Here is a 16449-nt window from a genome sequence, read left to right as displayed (position 1 = left end):
GCCTTGGGCAACAATTTCTTGGTTTGAATGTGGAACCAGACCAAGAAGGCATCATAGGAACTTGTGTGTGGGGAAGTGTGTGTGGAAGAGATCTCTGAATTGAAGACTTTCCCCAAGTAGAGGACAGGGTAAAGCCTGAATCCCTGAGGTCTTCCTGGTTGTGGCCATCAATAAGAATCACAAAATCAAGTCAGACATTTATTGAGGCACTGGAGCCAATTCTTGATGCTGCAGGCCTTTAGATTGATACAATTTCAATGTGGAACTCTGGTTCCTTGGAAACGGCTTTACTTGGTACCTGCAGAACTTCATTGTTCTGGAAGATAAGGTTGCTCTCTGGGGTCTGGAACTCAGGGAGATTTTGGACCAGTTGGCAATATTGACGGCACTGCCACATTCGAAAACAAGACTGGAGCTTGACAGCTGACTTCTCCTGGATTACATACAGCCTCAGAAGTAATTTCTGCTGCTTATATGCCCGCCTCAGCAGGATCATCCTCCACCAGCCCTGAATCATCCAGGCCCTGAGGGCAGCGACAAGCAGGGTCCGTCGTACCAGGTGGCCACGCCACCAGGCCTGAATCTTCTTAGCTGCCTTAATCCTTCTTTTGCGGCGTTTTTTAAGGCGCGACTAACCAAGCAAAGCAGAGGAATGTCCAGTGAATGTGTCACCGTCAAACACAGGGCAGTTCTCTTAACAGCCCTTTCCCTGGTGGTTCTGAAAACCCCAGAAAGCTGGGTAGAGTTTGGCCTCCACTTCTGTCTTATCCATGGGTGTGGACATACCTGTTCACCTTCTAAGCCACAGAGTCCTCATCTATGAAATGGGGTATGGGCTTGCCCTGTGGACTCACAGGTTCATGGAGCCAGGGCAAATACTTTCTGATCCAGAAGTCCCTCTGCAGATGTGAAGACCCAAGGGATCCTCACAAGGAAGAACCTCTGCATTTGTGGGCTGCATCTCAGTTCTAACTCAGCCTGTCATGCTGCCTCCTACAGCCTCCTGGGGTGCCACAGCCCTCTGGGGTCTTCCCTTACCTCACTTCTGTGGATGTCCGCTCCTGCCTCTCGGTCACTCCCTGTCCTTCACCCACCTTACCACTTCTCAATGCACTGTGCCACCTTCCATATGGTCTGTGCACAGTTTGCCCAGGATAGTGAGGGGATTTAGGGGACAGGAGAGCAATGCTGAGCCAACCCTGTGGGAGCAGAGATGGCTCCTCCACTTCTAGGAACTCTAAGGTGAAGAGGGGGAATCAAAGACCTCTGGTTCTTTCATGCTTCTTGGTTCCACCTACCTTCTCTTGCCTCTTGTTTTCAACTATGTGTATTTCTGGACCACATTTCTGCAATCAAAACGGTGAGGGGGCATAGGGTGAGGACAGCCTCTGCGCAAAATCCCCACAGCCCCAGGGCCCCATTTTTTTTCCTGGGCTTCCCTCTGACATAGACATTTCCCCATCCCTGGGGCAGTGAGTCTGATGGAGTCTTACACAAGCTTTAGAGCCCATGGTGGGGGGCAGATGCTCAGGTGGTCATCCCCTGCTGGTGGCTTTTCCTCTGATCCCATCAGGAACAGGATGGGTGGTGGAGGAGATGGCCATGATGTCACAAGGGCAACTGTTACCCAGGGACCAGGTTGGTTTTCTTCAGGCTTACAAATAATGAATGGAGAGAAGACACCTGCCCATTTCCCCTCCTTCCAGGGATAGATGGGAGTTCTCAGGGACTGGGTCTGCTCTGGCCCACGGGTGACCTCTCTGGTCTGTCCCACCCTCGAACTCATCCTATCAGTCACAAGCAGAGTAGTCCATGTTTTCACAGGAAGGAACACGGGGCTCCCCACTACTCTGACTCAGGCTGGCTCGGCTTAGCTTACCAATCTGTGTTCCGTAACACAAGCCCTTCCATTCCGTGTCTGAATCTTCTTGGGACAGAGAGATTTTTTCCAAAGAGAAGTCACTGTGTAGGAGAGCAGTTCCCCATCCACTGGAGAGTCCTCGAGTGATGGAAGTGGTCGTGTTTCAAGGGCCCATTGGTCCTCCAACCTTCTGCCAACCAGTCCTCTCTGGCTGTTTCCACTGCCACTTCTGACTGCATTTCCCAGCAGAGATGTGGCCTCCTCATTTCAAGACACTATCACCTTTTCCCACATGGAAGGAGAGCTGGTGGCTTCTGTCCTTCCTCAGACAACCCAGTTCTCTCCCTCACCTTCCCATGAGGAGATTTGAAATTGAGGTCAGATCATGATTTTAGTCTCTATGCGACTGTGACTGAGGGCCATGCTGGGGGCACATTCCAACTCTCCATTGTTTCCCCACACACCATCATGAAATCCCTTTTCATGAGGACAATGTTGACATGTATACAATTTGACAGAACAGGCACTGACGGACCAGGGACCCACGGCCAGCATATCTCCTGTATTCTGCATTGATGAGTTAAGATCCCTGTCACCTCCAGTGATTCTCTGCAGCACCCTGCCAAGACCAGTGGCTTGCTGATGTCCCCAAAGCAGCTGTGGGAGGTATCTTCTAGGGTACATATCCTGCACGGCCCTGCTGACTCATAGGACAGGTTACTACTGCATACCACTAGGTCTAGACAGATTGCTTTCCACAGTGGCACCGCTAGCCTAACCTGTGCCCAGCTTCCTGTTTTTTGTTTTTTTTTTTTTTGCTGAACATATGATATTTTCATATGTGTTTCTCTGAAGAGGGACTTGACACTGTACCTGGGCTCCAGTCCTGGCAGAGTCTCCTGCAGGCTGAATGCCACCTGGGCAAGTCTTCTGGGATCTTCATATTTGTCTCCTGCCTCATGAAGAGACAGCACCACCCTCTTGTGGCTCTAGGTGAACTCATGCAGGCAAAGAGCCTGGGTGGTGCTGGGTCCTGGTACCTGCTCAGTGTCTTCTAGCTCTTTTCTTTGGTGCCTATTGGCCATTGGCGTCTCTGTGTCGACTGGCCCATTTTGTCTTTGGTCTGTTTTTCTACTGACATCCATTTTTCTCGTCTGACTTCCTTGGATAAAAGTTTTGCTAATATCCTTTGCCAGATGGTTCTCTGACTTTTACCTTTTTTGTTTTTTTGTTCTTTCATTCCACAGACAGCTTTAATTTTAGTTTGAGATCTTCTAAAACTTTAATTTTAATATAAAAAAACTTCATGAAGCTAGTTTTTAAAATTTATTCTACATTGCTCACAAGTAAGTAAAAAAGTAAAAGCAACTGGCAACCTCCTGCCTTATTTCCTCCCAACAATTTCACCTATGGCCGAGACAACTGCTTTTAACTTTTATATAGTCCTGTGATTTACCTCAATTACATGCTATATTTGAAAATTTTTATTCTCTGTCTTTATTCTCCATGGTCTTCTTTCCATGCCAATAAAGACTTACCTTTCCTGCCTTTCTCCCTCCTCTCAGTATAATTATAGCCACACTTTTTAAGGCAAAACTAGTAATTAGTGTCACCTCATTGTGATCATGTATACTGTTCAAGGCTCAGCAAGGGTATATTTCCATTCATGAACTTCTCATTCTTCTTGGAGCTAGTGATTACCTTGTTTCTATTAATTCTTCCTTAAACTATTCACAAACTTGTTATTGGAATAATTTCCTTTTTTCCTGGAGCCCTGTTGCCTTTCTCTCTCATCTGCTTTAGCTGCTGTACTGCCATGTCATGTTTCTATAGGGCCCCTCACCATTTCCTTTCCCTCTCCTGGGAAGACCCCCTACTATGAGATTCCACATGTAGCAGGTTGGATTTCATCCAGGATGCAGAGCTACTATAGGATAAAGGATTGCTGTAGTAATCAGACCTTATTCAATTGTGCCAGCAGCTGAGAAGAGAAGATCTGGAAGCACAGAATGACAGACCAAGGAAAGGCCACTGGGCAGTCCTATCAAAGCCCTGTTGGGTGACTTAGTTGGAGCTTCCAGGCGAACCAGACACATCCAAATGCTGAAATGACACTGTGAAGTGGAAGGTCAGGAGAGGTCCAGGAAAGCTTTGCCTGGCTGGGTATGTAGTCAAGCATCATGTGGTTGGACTGGGGTGCATTTGGTTAGTAGGCAAGGAGAAGACATGGATGCAGAACTGGGAAGGGAATAAAAACTAGAAGGGTCTGGACATATTTCTGTGTGTATCTGTCTCCATTCCTCATTGCAGGAATGCCTTCTGCCTCCCAAGTCTAATGCAGGTTCCCATCTTCCCACTCGATCCCAAAGACACCAGGGACAGGCATTCTGGAAAAAGTAGTTTTTTAAACAAATATTTTCTCATCCAGGGTGGCAAGCTTTCTGTTAGATTCTGATTTACTGTTTACGCTAAGATCTTCACTAAGTGAGAGGAACACAATCTTACATACCAGGTCTCCCTCTTATTTGGATGTCATATCTAATTTTCATAGAACACATCCTATGAAATCTTCCTAGAAAAGAGTGCATGGATATAAATTAAGGATACTTGCATGTCTGAAAATGACTTCTTTCTATCCTCAAATCTGATTGGTGACTTTATGAAGTATCAACTTTCAGATGGAAAGTTACTTTCACTCAGAATTTTGAGGACTTAATTCTAATTTCTTTTTAAGTCTTATTTTAATTATCTGTTTCCTTTCTCTCCAAACTCAGACCTGTTTTTTTCTCTCTGGAACATTTAGGAACTTCTGTTTAACCCTGTTATGAAAGTTCAGAATGAAAAATATAGAAATGATATCTTCTCCCTTCCTTCCTTTACACATTCATTGTTTTGGACACTTGATTGGTTTAGAAATTCATATCATTCAACTCTGGGAAATGTTCTTGTATTTATTTCTTGGTAATTTCTACTCTTTAATGTTCTTAATTTTCTGCTCTTAGAAATTCTATTAGCCAAGCCAGGTATGGTGGTGCACAGTTGTAATCCCAGTGACTTGGAGGGCTGAAGCAAGAGGATCACAAGTTCAAGGCCAGCCTCAGCAACTTAAAGAAGCCCTCAGCAACTTAGTGAGATGCTGTCTCAAAATAAAAAAATAAAATAAAATAAAAAGGCTGAGAATGTGTTCTTAAAATACCAGTGGTAAAATACCCCTAGGTTAAATCCCAGTTGTTGTTGTTTTTACTTTTTCTCTCCCCAGTGTTTTTTTTTAATTCCTTTGTCTTTGTTTTTGTCTCAATATTTCATGTTAGAAACCTTATACAAATGTTGATGATCCTTGGTTGCCTATTTATATATAAGACTTAAGTAAGTAATGACATTTATATGTAAGACTTACTTCAAAGAAAGTCAACAAACTTGTGTGTAACTTTCTCTGATGACATTCAGTATAGGTTTGATAAGGCAGAGAGTTAGGTTTTGCTTCTGATGGGAATCCCAAGTATCTATATTCATTAATTCTCTTCTTTGGTGTTTCTGATAGGTCATGTTAATGGCCCTGTATTCACACCTTTTGTTATTAGACTTTTTCTTCCCCCCAAAGAGATGGGAGAGCTCTTTCTGTATCTTTGACTTGATTGGCCAATAGAGTAAGGTGGAATGATGTTGGTGTGCAAGTTCTGGGCTTGGCCTTGAAGGGTTTTGCATATTTATTTTTGCTTCTTTGCACTTCTTCCATTGCAAGATAACAGCTTGCCAGGAAGGCTGGTGGGAGCAGGAGGATGAGAGTCATGTGGAGCACAGTTTCCCCAGCTAATCTACCACAGCTTATATAACATGTCACTGGAGCTTAAGTTTTTATATGCAGCATTAGTGTTGCCATATGTGACTTAGTTGGCCTTTCCCTTTCTGCCTGTGGAGGCCTATTGGCCAAATATGTATAGAAGATTGTGGTGCAAGGTCATTGTTTTTTTTTTTTTTTTTGGCTACAAGTAGTGTCTTTGGAACCAATGAGAGCACTCAGCTCTTCTTAAAATTGAAGGTGTTTATGCCAGAGATGAAACTGAATTCTACTTGTACAAGAGATGTGACAATGTGCACAAAGTGAAAAACAACTCAGGGACTCCTGCAAGTAAAAGCCAAACAAAACCTGGATAATCTGACCATTGAAACAGTGGCGTAGTTCAAGTCAAATTCAGAAGTTATCTTCCTGCTAAAGCCATTGTTCATACAATCCTTGTGATACTGTGCTCCTTAAAGATCTGAACTAAAGAAAAGTAAATAAACAAAAGTGGATTTGTACTTTTGTCAAAACAAAAGATGGATTTATTCCCCCAGAGGCCAAAATACTCCAGAGAGTGAGCCTAGAATTTTGGACTAGAGAGTAGGAGAGTGACACTTGACTAGAAGCCCTCAGGATGGGGTTAGAGGACTCTTTTTTTAGTCTGCACTTTTCCACTTATTGCCTGTTTTTTTTTTTTTATGATGCTTCACCCATGCCCTCAGTCATGACTGAACTCCCTAAGTCCAGAGGCTGTCTGATTCAATGTGTGCAGAAAATAAAACTTTCTGTCAGGTTACCTCACTGGAGGTAGGAAGGAAGAAAAAAATGAACTCAACAAATCCATAAATATTTACTGCACACCTCAGTTTCCTCAGAGGTGATTACCCCACTTTGCACACTATGTTATTCTTGTGGGTTTTGTAATGCATTTTAGTGTGACTGAACATATTCCTTTCCTTTGTCTCTTCTTTCTTCAAAATACTTGCCTATAGCAGACTTTCATTTTATATGATTTTTTTGCATCAATTTGTCAATTTCTCAAAACTCTGGGATTCATTTTAATGTTATTTTATTGGAGTCTATATTTAACTGATTAACTTGAAGATAACTGACAACCTTGCAATATAAAGCTGTGTCAATGAATATAGTATATCTCTCTAATTATTTGCTCTTTTTTATATATCATTCTGAGCTGTGAGAAAATATGTCACATGGAACTTCATGGACATGCCCTTAAAGACAAAGAGGAGAAATATCAGTGTACTTTAAATTTGCTTTTTTCTAATTGCTAGAGATGTTGAACATTTTTTCATGTATTTGTTGAATATTCATATTTATTCTTTTGAGAACTGTTTAGTTCTTTAGCCCATTTTTGATTGGGTTATTTTTTTGATGTCAAGCTTTTTGAGTTTTTTCCATATTCTAGAAATTAATGACTTATTTGAGGTGTGGGTGGCAAAGATTTTATATTTGTTTAGAGACAGGGTGTCTCATTGAGTTGCTTAGTACCTCACTTTTTCTGAGGCTGGCTTTGAACTCACAATCCTTCTGCCTCAACCTCCCAAGCTACTGGGATTACAGGTGTGGGCCACTGCACCTGGCTAGAAGGAAGATAATTTCTTAACATGTTCAATTGTATCAAAAATTATAAATAGGGGCTGGGGTTGTGGCTCAGTGGTAGAGTGCTTGCCTAACATGTATGAGGCACTGGGTTCGATTCTCAGCACCACATAAAAAATAAAGGGCCACCAACAACTAATAAAATATCTAAAAAATATAAATAAAACTGTTTCCTAAAAAAGAGAGAAAGAAGTAGTCATGGTTCTTGTCTTTCTTTCTTGCAGTTGATTCCACTTGTGGATATAATTATTACATTTGGAACAGTCATTATTGGATCATTAATTGACCTTGGACATGAAGGCAATACAATGCAGAGTAGAATAGTTGCTGGACCAACTTTCTCACCCTGTGGAGAGTCATACTGAGCCTGGAAAACCTATTTCTGTTTCAATGTGGGAAAGAGAAATAAGCATTTTATTTGTTTAAACCACTGTAACATTAGTTGTGCATTCAAGTCACCTTAATCCTGATATGGTAAGCTCTGCTGTGATTATCAAAGAAGGGGGCCCCAGAACAGTAGACACATCATTGCCTGGAAACTTCTTAGACACAATTCATGGGTCCCTGGCATGTGAAATAAGAAATGCTTGGGGCAGGGACTTAGCAAGGAGGGTGGAGTGTGATAGACATCATTATTCAAAGTACATGTGTGAAGACACAAATTGGTGTCAACCTACTTTACAGACAACCAGAGATATGAAAAATTGTGCTGTCTATGTGTAATAAATTATAATGCATTCCACTGACATTTTTTTTAAAAAAATTAACAAAAAAGGGAAAATATAGGAAGCCTAGAAAATAATTCTTAACTGATTTATACCACATAAAAAATAAGAAATGCTGGTTTGGGCCCAGTCATCTGCTTTCAGAAGGCCTCCCCAGGCTATGGTGTATACCAAAAGCTTGAAAAGCACTTTTCTTATTCTCTCTGATGCAACCCCCACAATAGGTCTCCCTATACAGAGATTGTCTATTTTCCTTAGGAAGCAGACTTCAGAGGATTCCTGGGAGTTGCCCTATGCATGCTTTGTACATAGAGGCCATGAGAAGCCCCCCTCCCATTTATCTATTCCTAATGTAGTTTTTTCATCCATGGTGGAAGAGCCCCTCCCCACCCACTGCTGACTATTTAAAAGAAGCCAACAAACTCTTAAAACTCTTAAACTATAGCTACCTAATTCAGGCATGGATCCAGAATATGAATGGAAATCTTATGAGTTGAATTCTCTATGTCTTGGCTCTACTTTATTCTATAGCTGCTTTCTCAGCAAGCTGTGTCTAGGTGTTCCTCAGCAGCTCTATATTCATCATCTTTTTTTTTTAAAGTATCCAATGACATTCCTCATAGAACTGGAAAAAACAGTCATGAAATTCATCTGGAAAAATAAGAGACCCAGAATAGCTAAAGCCATCCTTAGGCAAGAAGGAGTGAGGCAGGTGGCATCACTATACTAGACCTTAAACTAAACTACAGAGCAATAGAAACAAAAATAGCATGGAATTGGCACCAAAACAGACTGGTAGACCAATGATATAGAATAGAGGACATACAGACTAACTCAAAAAAATTACAATTATCTTAGACAAAGGTGCCCAAAACATTCAAATGCCCATCAATAGATACTTAGAAAAATAATGTGATTGATCCATATGTTGGAATATTACTTGTGTAATGAAGTACTGATGCAGATTACAACTTGAATAGCATGTTCAGCAAAAGAAGCAAGGGAAAATGCTATATGAGTGTGACTCTATTTATAGAAAATAAGCAAAATAGGTAAATCTGTGAAGACAGATGCACATTGGTAGTTGCCAGAGCCTAGAGGAGGGGGTAGTGGTGAATGTGCCTTTAATGGTATGGGATTTTCTTTTAGGGTGATAAAAATGTTTTAGAACATAATACAGGTGGGGGCTGCTTAACCAGGTGGATATACTAGATGTCACTGACTTGTTACTCTTTTTTTTTTAATGGTTAATATGGTAACGCTCAAAGTAAATGTTACATTATGTGGATTTCATTTCAATTCTATATACACACACACAAGGCAGAGGTTGGTGCTTTTATTTTATTTAAAAAATTTTTTTTGGTACTAGGGATTTAACCCAGGGGAACTTTATCACTGAGCTACATCCCAATCCTTTTTTGTTTTGAGACAGGGTGTCAGCTGCTTAGGGCGTCACTAAATTGCTGAGACTAGCCTTGACTTGTGATCCTTAAGTCTCAGCCTCCCATGCTACTGGGATTACAGGCATGTGCCACTGTTATGCCAGATTCGTGGGACCCCAATAGACCTCCAGGAGCCCAATCTGATGCAATCACACAAGAATCTGTATTGCAAGTTCGAGCCTGGACTCACAACCGTTCCCGACGCAGCGGTCCCAGGGAGTGAGTCCTGGTCCTTTGTTCAGTGAGATTTTTATAGGTTTTGGGGGTATACTCTATGCATCACAACATCACACAGCAAATCATTCCATACTGCGGGAAAGTCAAACAACAGCTCTTAACATTGATTAGCACATTCACTGGCAGGAACAAGTTGGGTAGGGGTGATTGGTTAGTACAAGAGGGGGATTCCTTTGAACTGATTGGTTTAGGCCACGAAGGGTGTACGTGCTGAACTACATGGTTTCCCAACATGTTATCAACCACCATAAAACTACTGGGGGGACATCTGGCATTCCAGGTATTTTCTCTGTCTCATGCTGATTGGAGGTTGCTAGGGGGTTGCTATGGGTCCTCACCTAGCCTGAGTCAGGGACACCTGATGCTGCAGACCTCTCCTGCTATTTACAAACAACTCAGCAGGGTGCGTATGTGCTTAGGAGTGTTCTGTGGGTTTTTCCAAGGACAAGGGTCACTCCCCCTTCCTTAGGACAGGCCTTGAGGTAGAAGCTGCTGTTATTTATTTTTAAAAATGGAGTCATCAGTTTCCCACCACCATGCCCAGAGAGGTCGGTGTTTTTCTAAGTGATGGTCAATAAAGCCACAAAAGGGGACACAATAGTATCTCTGGAAAACAATTCATTGCACTCACAAGTCTGGGAGATGGGGTGGAGGTGTGCATACAGTGTCCCAGGGAGAGCTCCAGGTTTTGTGAGAGCAAGGGGAGAGCCCAGGCATTTCCATAGAAAGGGAAGGCAGGCCTGGCAAATGGCTTAGGACTGGCTAGTTGCAAGAGAGAGAACCACTCAGTATGAGGCAATTTGCCAGGTCCTAGCCTCAAAGTCCTGCTCCCCTAATGCTGCAGTCTGGCTGGGCACAATTCATGAGCCACTTGTCAAGCAAAAACAAACTTTATTTTTAGAACACACACACGCTGCACCACACCAGCTCTTCAGGAATTCCCTCAGAGCCCAACTACCACCACCGGCTTCCGGTGAGCCTCTCAACCCCCCACTCCTTCCACTCTTGAGGCCGATTGGCTGAGCCGCGTGGGCGGAGCCAAAAGAGTCCCCCAATGAGCAGCTGTGCCTTACCTCTAGTGGGAGGGAGAAAACAGACAAGCAGCGAGGTAATATAAACTCAGGTCCTGTTGAGGACTTTGCACCCAGGAAAGCAGTATTAGCAGCTAGAGCCAACAAGAGGTGGGCAAGCAAAGACATGCACATCAGGTGGACAAAGGAAGTCCCTCAGAGGGAGCATTTGTGCAGAGGACACCATAGGGCTGCAGGTGGCAAGTGCAAAGTTCTGAGATGGGATACACTTGGGATCTTCTGCTTGGGGTTTTGATGGATAGCAGAGCATTGGAGGAGGATGTCGGCAGAGGGTGCAATGGTTAGAACCAGAACATGCCAGGTCACGTGGACCATAGGAAGGGCTTTTGAAACTTATTCTAAACTGAGTGGGAAGGTATTGGAGGATGAAGGGCAAAGGATGGCAGAGACCCCCACACTGTACAACTATAGGGGTGTCATTTGCATAGACCACAGTGAAGGAGTCTCCCTGGAGCTGGTCTCCTTGGCCACCCTGCAACCCCAACCCTCCCACCTATGGCAGACCTTGCTGATGGATCTCAGGCCCTGCTTCTCCAGCATGGGCTCTCACCCTCTTATGACTCCAGCACTCCAGACACATCCTGCTGACTCCCCCAAGTAACCATGTAAGATGCTTTGTACCTTCCATCATTTTCCTGGCCCTTTGCTGAGCTGCAGACCTCCAGGAGCTTGTCTAACAAAGATCTAGTGACACATATTTGGAGCAGACCTGGTCAGTTCTTTATTGGGAAGGGGATGCAATCTGTGATCCGACAAATGTGTGATCCCATAGAAATGTCAAGATGAAGTTTTAGCTGATTTTCTCTGAGCTCATAGCTGCCCTGGAAAAATCCAGGGGCCGGGTGAGCATGATTACGCCAATAATCCTGGGTAATGCGAACAGCAGTGCATAGTCGAGAGTATTGCTGTCGAACAAGCCACATTCGTATATAGGACTGCAGCTTCACAATGGCCCTTATTTTCTGTATGTACAACAGCAATGCTGCCTTTTGCTTCTCTTCCTGCAGAGTCATCATTATCTTCCTCCACCAGCACTGAATGATCCAAACTCTCAGAGCAGCATGTAACAACGCGCGGCGCACCAGCGTGCCGCGCCACCAGGCCTGGATCTTTGTGGCTTTGAGCTCAGAATCAGAAGGAGGCTATATTTTCAAGGAAAAGTTTCAAGGAAAAGAAATGATACTCAGGACATATTCTCTGCCAATCTCAACTACAGGGTGGGCCAGGAAAGGGTCCCTTATCCTCTGTCAGCCATCATCCTTTTCTCTGAAGTTCATGAGCACTGGATAGAGTCACACCTGGACACAGGAGACACCAAGCAAGTGTCCCTGGCCTCTGACTGCCTCCTTCTGCTATGTCAGTTAATATACATACACACTTTATCTCAACATCTGAGGCTCAAAATGTACCCCCCCCCATCTATATAATGTGGTTTCACCTGCTCTTGATACAAAAACTGGTTTGCCATGGACCTGGTTGGCTGAGATAATCCTGTAAATCCATATGATCCACTTGAGCCTGACCATCTACTGGGGACCCAGCGTCTCGCCTTCACACCCTCCCACCTTCTGGGGGAAATGTTCCCCTTTGCTTGCCTTGCCCTCTCTTTCCTGACTCCACTTCAATCTACAATGTGCTCCTCCCTCTCTGCTAGGTCCTCGCATTAAAAGTTTCCCTGCTCCATACAATTTGGGGTCTTCTCTTGTCTATTTCTCACTTTCACTTCTTTTGGTTCCTAAACCTGGGTTCTCAGTTAACACACCAACACACACACACACACACACACACACACACACACACACACACAACTGCTTTTACACTCACCCACACAGTTCTGGACTTGGGGTTCCTTTTGCTTGGTTATGCATTCCCCAAACTCAGCCTTCACCGCCCCACTCTCCAAGTTTGCATGGTCTGCTTCTCACTCTGGGGTTTCTCCTCCCTATAGCTAAGACTGCTTGTCTTAGTCACTTGCCCTTGTGAGGTTGCTAAGGCAACTGGAGATGACAGCCCAAGAATGACTCAATCCCGATTCATTCTAGCTTTGTTGAGGGCAACCATTTGTTCTGGTAGGCCTGGAGCACTCTTGGTTTCTGATCATTGTTCTGATTAATAGTTAATACCCCACCTTTCACTCTCAAATGTAATCCAGATGGATATATTTCATGATCACTCATGTTATGAGCCACAGAGGAGACCAATATGCCTTTGTAACATGGGCAGAGGTGTGGCAGGCAGGTCAGAGGTCATCCCCACCCCTGTCATCTTTACCACCTCCCTGGTTGGAGTGGAAGTGCCTGCGCCTTACCTGTTGGCTTTCGTCTCCATCCTCATCACCTTTGCGTTTCTTCTTCTTCTTTTTCTTTTTCTGTAATTGGAGTGGAAGGGAAGAGATGGGGCTAAGCTTTCTATGGTACCCATTCCCTCCCTTCTGGGTGACATGGGCAGAAGTGTGGGAGGTCAGAGGTCATCCCCACCCCTGTCATCCTCACCACCACCTCCCTGGTTGGAGCGGAGGTGCCTGTGCCTTACCGCTTTTTTATCTTCCAATTTGCTTTCATCATCAGACTTATCACTTTTGCCTTTCTTATCCTTTTTACTTTTCTGTAATTGGAGTGGAAGGGAAGAGATGGGGATTAAGCTTTCTGTGTCCAATTCGGCACCCATTCCCTCCCTTCTGGGTGACGTGGGCATAGGTGTGGCAGGTCAGAGGTCATCCCCACCCTTGTCATCTTTACCACCTACCTCTGGTTGGAGTGGAGGTGCCTGTGCCTTACCGTTTTTTTATCTTTTGATTTGCTTTCATCACCTTCCTCATCACCTTTTCCTTTTTTATCCTTCTTCTTTTTCTGAAATTGCAGTGGAAGGGAAGAGATGGGGATAAGCTTTCTAAGTCCAATATGGTACCCATTCCCTCCCTCTGGGTGACATGGGCAGAAGTGTGGCAGGTCAGAGGTCATCCCCACCCCTGTCATCCTCACCACCTCCCTGATTGGAGTGGAGGTGCCTGTGCCTTACCGGTTTTATGTCTTCCGATTGGCTTTCACCATCAGACTTATCACCTTTGCCTTTTTTATCCTTCTTCTTTTTCTATAATTGGAGTTGAAGGGAAGAAATGGGGCTAAGCTTTCTATGGTACCCATTCCCTCCCTCTGAGTGACGTGGGCAGAGGTGTGGCAGGTCAGAGGTCATCCCCACCCCTGTCATCCTCATTAGCTTTCTGGATGGAGTGGAGGTGCCTGTGCCTTACCTGTTTTTTATCTTCTGATATGCTTTCATCATCAGACTTATCACTTTTTCCTTTTTTATCCTTCTTCTTTTTCTGTAATTGGAGTGGAAGGGAAGAGATGGGGATAAGCTTTCTAAGTACAATATGGTACCCATTCCCTCCCTCTGAGTGACATGGGCAGAGGTATGGCAGGTCAGAGGTCATCCCCACCCCTGTCATCTTCTCCACACCTCCCTGGTTGGAGCAGAGGTGCCTGTGCCTTACCTGTTTTTTATCTTCTGCTTGGCTTTCATCATCAGACTTATCACCTTTTCCTTTTTTATCCTTCTTCTTTTTCTGTAATTGGAGTGGAAGGGAAGAGATGGGGATAAGCTTTCTAAGTACGATATGGTACCCATTCCCTTCCCTCTGGGTGATATGGGCAGAGGTGTGGCAGGTCAGAGGTCATCCCCACCCCTGTCATCTTCACCACCTACCTCTGGTTGGAGTGGAGGTGCCTGTGCCTTACCTGTTTTTTATCTTCTGCTTGGCTTTCGTCACCATCCTCATCACTTTTGCCTTTCTTCTTTTTCTGAAATTGTATTTGAAGGGAAGAGATGGGGATAAGCTTTCTAAGTCCAATATGGTACCCATTCCCTCCCTCTGGGTGACATGGGCAGAAGTGTGGCAGGTCAGAGGTCATCCCCACCCTTGTTGTCCTCACCACCTCTCTGTTTGGAGTGGAGGTGCCTGTGCCTTACCTCTTTTATGTCTTCCGATTGGCTTTCATCATCAGACTTATCACCTTTGTCTTCTTTATCCTTCGTGTCTTTCTGTAATTGCAGTGGAAGGGAAGAGATGGGGATAAGCTTTCTGTGTCCAATGTGGTTCCAATTCTCTCCCTCCTCTGGGTGACGTGGGCAGAGGTGTGGCACGTCAGAGGTCATCCCCAGCCCTGTCATCCTCACCAGGCTCTCTAGTGGGAGTGGAGGTGACCGTGCCTTACCTCTTTTATGTCTTCTGGTTGGCTTTCGACTCCATCCTCATTACCTTTGTCTTCTTTATCCTCCTTGTCTTTCTGTAATTGGAGTGGAAGGGAAGAGATGGGGATAAGCTTTCTGCATGGTGCCCATTCCCTCCCTCTGGGTGACATGGGCAGAGGTGTGGCAGGTCAGAGGTCATCCCCACCCCTGTCACCTCACCACCTCCCTGGTTGGAGTGGAGGTGCCTGTGCCTTACCGGTATTGGGTCTTCCGATTTGCTTTCATCACCATCCTCATCACCTTTGCCTTTTTTATTCTTTTTGTTTTTCTGTAATTGGAGTTGAAGGGAAGAGATGGGGATAAGCTTTCTCTGGTACCCATTCCCTCCCTCTGGGTGATGTGGGCATAGGTGTGGCAGGTCAGAGGTCATCCCCACCCTTGTCATCTTTACCACCTACCTCTGGTTGGAGTGGAGGTGCCTGTGCCTTACCGTTTTTTTATCTTTTGATTTGCTTTCATCATCAGACTTATCACCTTTTCCTTTTTTATCCTTCTTATTTTTCTGTAATTGGAGTGGAAGGGAAGAGATGGGGATAAGCTTTCTGTGTATAATACGGTACCAATTCTAACACACACACAAATGTCTCACTTGCCCAATGTCCCTTGACCTAAGGCTTATGTTCTTATTAACTGTGGAAATCCACTTTCTCCTATGTGTGACTTTAGGTGGACTTTTGTCTTTCCAAAAGTTCGTCCCTTGCAGATAGATGGTTCAAATCCCTCACATGTGTAATCCTCTAAATTAGCCATGGCTGCGGGACAGATTATTTCTATCTCTTTTATGTCCATATCATTTTTATCCCAAGTCTTGCAGGAAGAGTGGGGTAGAGAGGACTAATGGCATAAGGAAATTTGTGATGCAAAATTGACAGAATGTGAACATCTGTTCTCTGTTAGAATTTCATTACCGTAATGAAATCCAAGGACAACCAACCAATAAAGAGGATTTATCTTAGCTCATGTTCCTGGAGGTTTAAATCCATAATCAGGTGACTGCAAGCTTTGGGGCTCTGGTAAGGGTGGCATATCAGGGTTGGTGCATGTGGCAGAACAGACCATTCACCTCATGATCCAAAAGAGGAAGACTATGGAATCAGAATTCCATGGAGCACATACCTCCAATGACCTGTGGGGCCTCCTATAGGCCCACCACCTAAAGGTCCATAGCACCTCTCAATACCACCATCCCGGGGCCAAGACTTTAACACATGAACCTTCAGGGATATTCAATATTCAAATACTAGCACTTCAATAGGGATTTCAATGACATGTCTTTTAATTCAAACAATGGAACCAAGTGACAATGAGAGAGAATAAACTTATGGCAAAATTATGAAACAGAAGCTTTGCAAAAGGACTTATGAATGGCTCTGAATCACATGAAAAGATGGCCAACATCATCAGTCATGAGGGAACTGAAATGAGACCACCTAGGGAATGG

General features: G+C 44.2%; 1 protein-coding gene and 1 pseudogene across 1 annotated transcript; one reads left to right on the top strand and one right to left on the bottom strand.

The window, feature by feature from the left end:
* Positions 1-238: 238 nt before the first annotated feature.
* On the bottom strand, positions 239-3006 carry Iqcf3 (IQ motif containing F3). The gene is made up of 3 exons (XM_077795276.1): positions 2902-3006; positions 1299-1346; positions 239-631 (listed from the first exon to the last, which is right to left on the bottom strand). The coding sequence occupies exons 1-3, from the start codon at positions 3004-3006 to the stop codon at positions 239-241; spliced, it is 546 nt and encodes a 181-aa protein (XP_077651402.1).
* A 2788-nt stretch (positions 3007-5794) lies between these two features.
* Positions 5795-6124, top strand: LOC113179410 (large ribosomal subunit protein eL33 pseudogene; annotated as a pseudogene).
* The last annotated feature ends 10325 nt before the right edge of the window (positions 6125-16449 follow it).

This window comes from Urocitellus parryii, chromosome 2 (genome assembly GCF_045843805.1).
Source record: "Urocitellus parryii isolate mUroPar1 chromosome 2, mUroPar1.hap1, whole genome shotgun sequence".
NCBI classification, from domain to species: domain Eukaryota; kingdom Metazoa; phylum Chordata; class Mammalia; order Rodentia; family Sciuridae; genus Urocitellus; species Urocitellus parryii.
Note: the sequence above shows the minus strand (reverse complement) of the source record. Positions and strands in the feature narration are given on the sequence as shown.

What these genes read in the sequence shown, in the direction of transcription:
- Iqcf3 (XM_077795276.1), bottom strand. Translation starts at nt 3,006, where the DNA reads ATGGATGTCAGTAGAAAAACAGACCAAAGACAAAATGGGCCAGTCGAC. An exon ending in AGCTAGAAGACACTGAGCAG is followed by an intron (nt 1,347 to 2,901) that starts GTACCAGGACCC and finishes TTTTGATTGCAG; the next exon opens with AAATGTGGTCCAGAAATACA. An exon ending in AAAACAAGAGGCAAGAGAAG is followed by an intron (nt 632 to 1,298) that starts GTAGGTGGAACC and finishes TTGCTTGGTTAG; the next exon opens with TCGCGCCTTAAAAAACGCCG.